The sequence below is a fragment of the Dipteris shenzhenensis genome, chromosome 32 (assembly GCF_047967505.1).
Source record: "Dipteris shenzhenensis isolate YYH24624 ecotype China chromosome 32, Dip_SZ_1.0, whole genome shotgun sequence".
NCBI classification, from domain to species: domain Eukaryota; kingdom Viridiplantae; phylum Streptophyta; class Polypodiopsida; order Gleicheniales; family Dipteridaceae; genus Dipteris; species Dipteris shenzhenensis.
In genome coordinates, this window is record NC_141627.1 from 17988689 (window position 1) to 17998930 (window position 10242).

At 40.1% G+C, this 10242-nt stretch overlaps 1 protein-coding gene across 1 annotated transcript; it reads right to left on the reverse strand.

Annotated features, from left to right (window-relative positions):
• Positions 1 to 1299: 1299 nt before the first annotated feature.
• LOC147880391 (uncharacterized) lies at positions 1300 to 2488 on the reverse strand. Its single transcript, XM_087371322.1, has 2 exons — positions 2258 to 2488; positions 1300 to 2037 (listed from the first exon to the last, which is right to left on the reverse strand). Exons 1-2 carry the CDS (start codon positions 2421 to 2423, stop codon positions 1502 to 1504), a joined length of 702 nt encoding a protein of 233 aa, XP_087227448.1. The 5' UTR covers positions 2424 to 2488; the 3' UTR covers positions 1300 to 1501.
• Between the last annotated feature and the right edge of the window lie 7754 nt (positions 2489 to 10242).

Below are 10242 nucleotides of genomic sequence, written 5' to 3' on the forward strand. Positions count from 1 at the left end.
AGGTGTAAGAGCATGGGGGAAAGAAGAAAGAGGAGGGAGGATGAGGAGGGAGGAGGAGGAGAGAGGAGGACTAGGTGGAGGAGGGAGGAGGAGGAGGAGGAGGGAGGAGGAGAGGGAGAGGATGGGTTGCAAGGTTGGAGGAGAGGGGAGGAGGAGTTGCAAGGTTAGGACATGCTTTTCGACGTGGAGTGTAAGGAAGCATAGACACTTGAGACAAATGCTTGGAATACCACAGTAGACTCAACACAATGCCCCAAAGAGTGTGGGCTTCATTCCATTATGGGGTATTTATACAAGTTGGAGAGCTTCTCTCTCTGTATGTAGGAATTGTAACACATTCTCTCTCTACATGTAGAAGTCGTTTGTAGAAGTTGTAACACATTCTCTTTCTACATGTAGAAGTCGTATGTAGAAGTTGTAACAAGAAAGAGAATGTGTTACAACTTCTACATGTAGAAAGAGAATGATGTTGGCACAGAGTCAACACACTCCCAAATCCATTTTATTACCCGTCCTCGGGTTATGGCTTATTTTGATTTCAGAGTTGGGATGCCATGTGCATAATCCAGTTGTTCCTGCTATAATGCTTTTGCACTAGAGTGCAAGGAAGCATGGACACTTGAGACAAATGCTTGGAATACCAAAGTAGACTCAACACAATGCCCCAAAGAGTGTGGGCTTCATTCCATTATGGGGTGTTTATACAAGTTGGAGAGCTTCTCTCTCTACATGTAGGAATTGTAACACATTCTCTCTCTACATGTAGAAGTCGTATGTAGAAGTTGTAACACATTCTCTTTCTACATGTAAAAGTCGTATGTAGAAGTAACACATTCTCTTTCTACATGTAGAAGTTGTAACACATTCTCTTTCTACATGTAGAAGTTGTAACACAAAGTTGTAACACATTCTCTTTCTACATAAGTCCATGTTGGCACAAAGTCAACACTCTTTATATTTGTACTTTGAGCAATTACTATCACAAATAAGTCTTTCATATGGAAGTTTAATATTGGAGCAAAAATAAGAACCAGTTCACCTCTCACCGAGCGCGTTTGCATGTGTGTGTGTGTGTGCATGCATGCATGCGTGGGTGTGTGTGTGTGTGTGTGTTTTGCGGTCTAGGATTAAAATTTGTGTGTGTGTGTTTTGCAATCTATGGTCAAAGTTGAAAGCATAATTACTTGCAAAACCCGAATCTCTCTCTCTCTCTCTCTCCTCCCTCCTCCCTTAATGTAATGAAATATCCATTATTGAGACTTAAAACTTTGGATGCAACATTTAGTTTGAAAGGCAGAGCATGTGAGCAAAAACTAACTTCAAATGTCCATTCTATAATTGTAAGGCCGAGAAGAGTCGTACGAAGATGATGGGTCCAAAAAGTGGTGATAACGGCCTAGGATGGGTGGGTAACATAAAACCATTTATGTAGTATGTGTTTTACCGTAATATTTAGATATTTGGCAGGTTTTGCTGAAATGAAAATTCCGGGACATGTACGTTAAGGTTTTTCGCCATTTTGCATCCGATCAATAGTTGCAGATTTCCGTTTCTCAGCCACCATCGGTTCCGACTCATCTTGCCTGCTCATCTCTGCTTCATAGCCTGTTCGAGGACCTGTTTTCAATGCTTCGCTCCCACTCCGACGAGATTTCGCAGTTCCCCTTGCATAAGCTGGTTTCTGCAACGCCGGGGAAGCCGACGGATGCATCGCTTGCATTGAGCTCTCAATAGCGCTGGAATCAGGAATTTCATCTGGTATGTCTTCCTCCATACTCTCATCATTCGGATTCAGAGACGTCTGTCGCTCTTCCTCGTCGCTTCTGGCTGCCAGCGTTGTCGGATCTACCGCTATAACTGGGCCCGGAAGGGATGGAGGGACGGAATCAGCGACTGAAGCCCACCACGGATTCGACTCGCCCCGATTGTCAACATCCTTTCTCGAAGAATCAGGCAGCTCCGTCTGTGCAGCCTCGACGTTCCTGCTGCCACTAGTCAAGGATTTCTTGTAGCTTTCCATTTGAGAAATGGACTTTCCTACATTGCAATGCAAGGATGCTTAGGGCTTCGGCAAATCAGTATCCACAATTCCCATAAGAAACGCCAAAACCCAACACCATTGGAGATGAAATCGTACACCCGAGCTGGAGGATTACTAGCTCGGCCTATCTCAATGAGATATGCTTTAAAAAGCAATAGCGTTGAAGGTGCAAAACAACTTGTTTTTCCAACATAGCTTTTTGAAATGAAGACAAACCTGCGCTGGAGGGAAAGCTCGACCAGAGCTTACGAATAACCCACAATCTGGATTTTGCTGCATGTTTGCGAGGTGCACCTGGGTAAGCTGAGACACTTACGGTAACCTGGAAGAAAAAGAGGAGAAAAGCTACCAGAATGACCGACTTCATCGCCATGGCCTTCATGATGTCTGCCAGAAGATGGCTGCGCAGGTAGAGAAGGCCTAAGGTTGTGATGAAGCTAGTGAAAGTCTGTGAGCGATTCCTGTTCAGTTGTAATTAAATATATAGACGCCGTAACAGGCTTTGAGGGAGAACATGAGGACTTCATGACCTCGAAGGGCAGAACCACTGGAGACCATCACCATTTGTTCATGAGGTACTACCACAAGTAGTTGTTCAACTCACCACCCAGCTCCAATTTCATGTTCAAATTTATACAGCTTCATGCTCTTCACATTCCGCATTTGTATTCACTAATCAACGCATTTTACTCGAAACCATTAAAGATCACAATTTAGTAGCATCCCGCAGCTAATTTCTCAAACGAAAACGAGGATGATCGTTGTGCTTATCCCGAATGATTCATCTTTTCGAAACTTCAATTGTTATTCATAGTCTCCCTAAGAGAAAGCTTGTGAATCGGACTCATGATATTAGAATTGTTGGTGTGACCTTTACTATGAGATGATGATCATGCCTACCGTGAGAAAATCTGTAAATTCTCTCTCTCTCTCTCTCTCTATGTCTCCCTCCCCCGGCACCCTCCCTTCTCACACTCAAGAGTGAATGGTTCAGAAAAGGCCCAAAAAAGGCCAATGTTATTGTGATTGTGTGCAATGTGTGTGAGATGAATTGGTACGATTGATAGAGAATAGGAGGACTACTTCTCCAAGTTGCCTAGGGGAATATTTATAGCTTCAAAATTGAAAAGTAGCCCAAAATTGAACGTAATTTTCTCATAAATGCCCCAAATATAGCCCTCCAAATACTTAAATCAATCGGCACAAGTCATATGAATCCATGTATGGGGTTAGAATTTTTGGATTCTAACTTATAAAGGCCTCTATTGAAGTTTAAGTATATTTAAACCCATCAAAGCCTTGAAAATGGTAGAAGGGGATAATATTTGAAACTCTTTATTGGGGAAATTTCAGCCAATGACATAGTTCCATAGCTATATTCTTGAAAGATTTGCTCAACAACATACACTTTGATAACTATATACCCCTCTTATTTTCTACCTTGGTATCCATTAAATGTAGAGGTAGTGCATAGTTCATGGATATAGTTTATAATAAGGGAAAAATAGGATGAGGTAGCAAGCATCTTGGTGATATTCCTCTACTTGTCCTCATAGAGACTTTGTATGCATTATTAAATTGGGAAAGGGTCTAAGAACATGAGTCATGTGGGAGTGTTGACTTTGGGGATTTGATCTTGATTTACATGGGAAATGCAGCGAAGAGTTGCCAGGCCCCATTGAGCTACGATGCTCACATGGAAGATACCTTGTAAATAAGCTCCTCCCCCCTACATACCTCCTCCTCCATGCCTACTCCTCCTCCTCCTCCATGATTACATGATGCTCCTTCATGCTTGTTGCTCGACGTTTGCTCCTTCTCCACACCTACTGCTCCATCCCTCCAAGTTGTCCCTACACTTCTTTCAAGATTGTTTTTATCGAAGCTATGCTTATATATTAATATAAAATCTTGATGAGACTTTTCAAGATCATTTTTTTAGTTTCACAATATTGGTAAAACATAGTACTTTTTTATTTCTTTTATTTTGAGTTTTGAAAAAAAAATATAAATCTTGGCAAAACTTTAAATGTTTTTGCACAAAAGTTTCAAATCCTGGCGAATGTTTTAACATATAAGTTTATTAGGACATACCAACTTTTGATGCCAATATTAAAGTTTAGCTTCTTAATGAAACTAACCTGAAAAAATCACCCATGCCTTCTTTATTAGATGGAACTAGTTCAGGATGTCTCTAATAAGTAACAGGTTTACTTAGAATTGGATGCCTAATGTGCAAGCACATACAGTTTGGGATTAAGGGGAACTTCGAAAAATGTGCTCCATAGCCTTTTTTGCAAGGAAAGAAGTAGCTTGAAATTTGTGTAGAAGGAACCTTTTATCCTATAGACCCTTCCATCCAAAAGAGCCCTTCTTTTCATACAATGCATGAGCTTCTTCAGTTTGTTGGCAATGGGCATGTTGGATGGAACCATGCTTACATAATGGCTATGCAAACAAGTGAGCTACATAAAGTCTAAGAAGAACAAGTCATGCACTTTAGGAAATATTACCATTGTTGCAATGCACAAATCTACATAGGATCTCCAAAGGTAGAACAAGGATCTTCATAACAAGACCAATGCATTGAACTTGGAGCAACATGCATTGGGCTAGAGAACCACTCTGTAAGATAGCTAAAACTAAAGAAGCTTTGGAAGATCTATCTTTATAGACAAGTTCAATGGGCCATAGAAAAAAGACAAGAAAAGACACAAAATGACTGCAAAAGCTAAAGGAAACACCTTTGGGATTGAAGGATAAGAAAATACAATTACTATATGCATGCATTAGCTCTCAGTAATGGTGTTAGAAAGAGAAGAATCCAAGCTAAAAGGTTGGTTCTCCAGTGTTCCAATGAGATTTCACTCTCTTGTGCTAGATTGTTTGTGCTAAGTTCACTTTTCTTCTTTAACAACTTCATGGAAGATTTGATGGGAAGAATGGACATTTATGATATTGACTATTCATATGCTCTAGTTAGTTTATTAAAATCAAGTGATGTCATGGAGATATTAAAGGACCTAAGACACAAATTCTTGCATGTGCAAGTTGCTGAAGAGGTGATGAAGGACTCAACGACATTGTGGATGCAAATGGATGCTTGGAGCTTATGACCTTGTTAGTGTAAGTTGTGAGGCTTACACTTTTTTTCTTGAAAATTTCAAGTCTAGTCTTCTAGGAAAGTATAGAAATCTACATTGTCAGTAACCAAACCTTGGTTTGTGAAGCTTTCATGAAAAGAAACAAACCAATGTGCAAGAGAAATGCTTAGAGGATACGATTGTGTACTAAGGGGCACAATGACTTGGAAGAGTCGAGACAAATCAGGTGTGCAATCATTTGAGATGAGTGCTTTCAATAATTTTTACTTGGATATTGAGTAAGTGCAACGAGAAGTGGTCAAATTCTATGGAATGAGAAAAGGTGGTAAGAGAAAATCCATCATTGCATTTGCACTTTACATAGTTTCATTTTCTACATCCTATATATTCTAACTATTTTTCTCTTTTATTGTACAAAGTACAATGACAAGCTCATTTTTGTTATGAAAACGGATGAAGCTCAATTGGTCAAAGAGCACAAGCTAGAGAGGGTGAGCATCTCTATTATGAGCAAAGCCTTATCCTTTGTTCAAGGGACAAGGAAGTATAGTAAGATTTCTCAGTTTAATCTAAGAAAGACATATGGCGTATTGTACCGTTTGAGACTCCAAATGAGCTCCATGAGACATTGAAATGTGTTATATAGAGATCAAGATTTCTATAAATTATCCAAAGATAAGAGGGAGTGAAAAAATTGATAGTGGAAGGCCATGGAACATTCTAGTTAAATGGAATCTTGCTGGTGATTTGAAAACACTCACGTGCTTGCATGGTTCTGATACAAGGGAAAATGCAACATTCACATTTTACATGTGTTCTCAACAGAAGTAAAAGACAAGGTTACAATGGGGGAATGGTATTCTCTCTTGTAACTAAACGTAGCCCCCAATTGCAACAATGCCCATCCAGGAGAGAGAGGACACATAGGTACTTCAGATGCAAAACTATGTATGCTTGATAAGTTGCTATATTTGCATCTTGTTTATGCTTGGATCTCAGGGGTTTCACTATGTATAAATCCTCTATATCACGTGTGTTCAAGGCCTATATTTAAAATCCCTTATCTGTAAAAATTTCCCTTAATAAAATGTACCCCTTTTCTATACAAATTTGTAAATTTTTTCCAAAACTATTTTAAATAGTCCCTTATGTATATTTATTTCTGTAAATTTTAGGAATAAAAAATATCCTTCTATTGAACTCACGTGATAGGGTTACATATGATGAGTGACCCCCCCGAGGCTTGGCTTTTGATTCCACAAGAAGTATCCACATGTTGCATTGCAAAAGATGATTTTATTCTTATCAAAAGCCTTTACAATATATACCTGTAGTAGGAGAACATCCTGATCACTATATTTAGCATATTCAATCCCCACATATGCATTGGCAATGTCATTTGTAGTGTGTCTGTGTGGAATAAATCCATATTGCATTGGATGCAGCGGATCACAGTAACTAATTGTTAATAGAGCTATGTTATCTTAAAAACTAGCTTATAGATGATAGGCATGACTCCAATATGCAAATGACTCACACAAGTGCTTCTTAGGGAGTAATTTAATCTCGTGAGTTTCCCATGCATGGTTAACCATAGCTAATAATGCCAAGGAAATGATATTCTAGTATTCTAGAAAGAACTCCAATGTGAGACAATACCAACCTAGACTTTTCCATTTTCCACATTTTTTTTTTCAAGAAAGAGACTTCTATTAAGTAAGAGAAAAAACTAGCGAGAGAAAGAGAGCAAGCTCAAAGTGGAATACATCATGAAATCATGAGGATAAATAAACCCCCTAAAAATGAGTTGGAAAGCAACCAAGGCCGAAGGCTAAAAGTGCCACAGCAACCCTGTAGGAGTCTCAGAGAAGAAAGGAGAATCCTTCCATTCCCTGAAGAAATAAGCCCTCCTAGCTGAGGCTGCACGAGAGTCTTCCTGCATACTCATCCATACAGCCATCAAAGTATGTATGGTGTCTATCCAGATACTAGCCAATGTGTGCGAGGGATGAACCTGAGTTCCCTCCAATGCCTCTGTGCATCTGACTCTCCAGATATGCCATGCTGCTATGCTCGCTAGAATCTCCCAAGAGGTATCCATAGAGGCATGTACAGAGTCTAGGATTTCCAGAGTCTCTTCCAGAAGCACCTCTGAAAATCCACAGTGATGTCAAATGCCTCCCAATGAGGAGCTCTAGAAGGTCTCCAACCTCTACTACTGAGCAGGAATCTCTTGGCATTACTGACCTTTTTTGAGTTCACACTCCCAAGTTTCATGGCCTGTTGTGTAGATAAAATAGGATTGACATATCAAAGAAGCTCTTGTCGACGGGACATCACAGTGCAGGAGTGCAAGTCAACTTGCCCAAGTTGAGTAGCAAATTGATGAACACATACATTTCAATGGTATTTTGTCTCATTGACCATGAGATCTCCTAGCTTTGGATAAAAAATGCAGAATCTTATTTATTGGCTATATCAAGATAGTAAGGCTACAACCATTTTGGCGTGTGATATTACAAATCAATGGACAATGTTTTGTTCATTACGGCAAGGTTGTCCTCTCAATTGGAAATTGGCTACTTGGCCTCCACATGTCTTCCTTCGCATAGTCTAGTCGGTTTTGGTTGCATACAATCAATTCTACGGTCTGGCTTTATTGATGTTTGGCAAGAGCGACATATCTTCTTTTATGTCTCATATTTTGGAGCTATTCTAGATTTCTCATTACCACCTCAAAGCCCTGAGGCTTCTCTTAGTTGATCAACTTTGCTAGCCTAGAATGCATTGGGGATTGGATATTCTAGATATTCACATGCACATTCTTGCTCACAAGGAAAAATTGATGGTGCAGTCTATGCAGGATTAGCAGCTATGAATTCTTATGATATGCAAATTTGATTTTACACTTGTCTAATATGGATTTTGGTCATTGGAAACCTACACACTAGGAGTTTCTTTTGATTCACATTGATGGAAAAGTAAAGGATTGCCCTTATGTTTCTTGAATGCTTTCTGATTCGAAGCACATTCTCTCCCATCTGAAATGGAAAGGTAGGGTTACTCTTGGAAGAAACACACTCAAGGCAGAAAGCAATTATTGGTCAAAGGAGTTATTAGCTCCATTAGCACTACAGGAGCCTATATGCTTCTATTTTCTTTCTTCTAAATGGATACATACTATGGATGATGTGTTGGATAATTCTAGTATAGTGATCTCTTTTGCTAAAGCGATCCAAAAGTATGCATTGGGGCTACATTATGGACCTCTATGGCATATATTATCTCGCATGCTTCATGATCTTCAGTCGATCCCTTGTTTTGAGATCTCTAACCATATTAATGGATGGGTGCCACAACAAGACAAAGCACCCATAGAGGTGCACACGGACGTGTTTCCTTAACTAAAAAAAAACTTACGGGTGCCTCTATTTGTGTGTCTATTGGCACGTCTATAGACCCGCGTCTACAGGTGCATCTATATAACAGACAAATGTGCCTATAGACGCGAAAATAGATGCTCAACTAGAAATTTAAAAAAAATAGAGAGACACGTACATAGATGCTCTACAGAATCTTTTTTGTTAATAAAAGTAGAAATTTGTGTGGTTGAACAGAATGCTGTGTATGTTGTGTATGCTATGTAGTTACAAGAATCCCATTTCCACATTGTGCAATTCAATTCTTACAGCCAACCGCATTTTAATTAGCACGATTTCAAGCACATCTATAGCCAACGATTACAATTCCTAATAAAACATTACAACTCAAAAACGCTTAGTTCACAAGGCATTCATTGATAGAACGTTGCACAAGGAAATTGAAATCCAAAAAAAAAAAAGGAGTGTATATTAATTCATAGCTCAAAAAGTGTTTGTATGTACATATAGCATGAAGCCAAGCCACGTCCTATGGCTTGGTAGCTAGTACTACTTCTACGACTAATCTAAGTTCTTTGTGCCCTCGTTCCCTTCTTCTCCTTTCTTCACTCCCTTCTTTGCCCCCTTCTTCGCTCCCTTCTTCCTCATCCCCTTCCTCCAGATCAGCTGCAGGGCCCTGTAAACGAGGGACAACATGTATCAATGTATGAAAAATCAAATCTTTACTTACAATGTTGACATTATTTAACTACTTTTAAATACCTGGGGGGGCGCTCCAATTCCTGGATATACTGCTCCTCAGTAATCAACCCATCATCATAAAAGTGCCTCCATGTTTCTCCTTTGCGATGGTGGCAATGGTAGGCTATCTCGACAGTAGTAGGGTACCTGCCCACGATATCAAGCTGCAAGATGACACAATTTGCGAAGGGGTTAGTACAAAGAAACATCCTCCTAATAAACTATATAAACAATATAATTTGAGATCGATACTTATAAATTGGGCCTCCCATGATTCAACACCCCCTGCTCCAAAATGCACACTTCCATATTGCTCCATTTGGATCCTTGGTGCCTCCACGTGTTGCAGACTGGGGTTCACCTTCACTACCTTCATTGCTTTCTTTCACTCATGCTTGTGAGCGGTGTGGGGTTGGCCCCTTGGCATGTATCATAAAAATCTTTGACTTGGCCCATTTATCTGTGAACTGAACATTGGGGGGATTGGGATACCTAGAGCGAACAACAGCAAGGGTCTCATCAGCCAACTTTTTGGCTAGTCTTTGTAGTGAATAAAGAAATCTCTGTAATTGTTAGCAATTACAGAGTGCATGAAGCCCATGATGTCCTTTCCCTATGCATCCATCAAGATGCCTCCTGTCTGAGTGATGTCATAGAAGATTGTACCATCACACTTTGGCACGTCTACATCATTTGAATCATCCCCGTCCCCACCACTACTCCCCTCAAAGCACTATGCCATGCATCCCCCACTGCTCTCCCTACTACGCCTTGCTGCCCTATTGTGTCGAGCTAGTATGCTGGCCACTCATAGCTAGAGAAATGACTCTTGATTGCATAAGAGTATGCTAGCCACTCGTAGCTAAAGAAGTGACTCTCGATGGCACAAGAGTACGCCGGTGACTCTACGAGGTAGAAGGACCTCCTGACTACAGGGGGGAGAAGGGGCTCAGCTCTGTAGCTAATCAGGCTATCT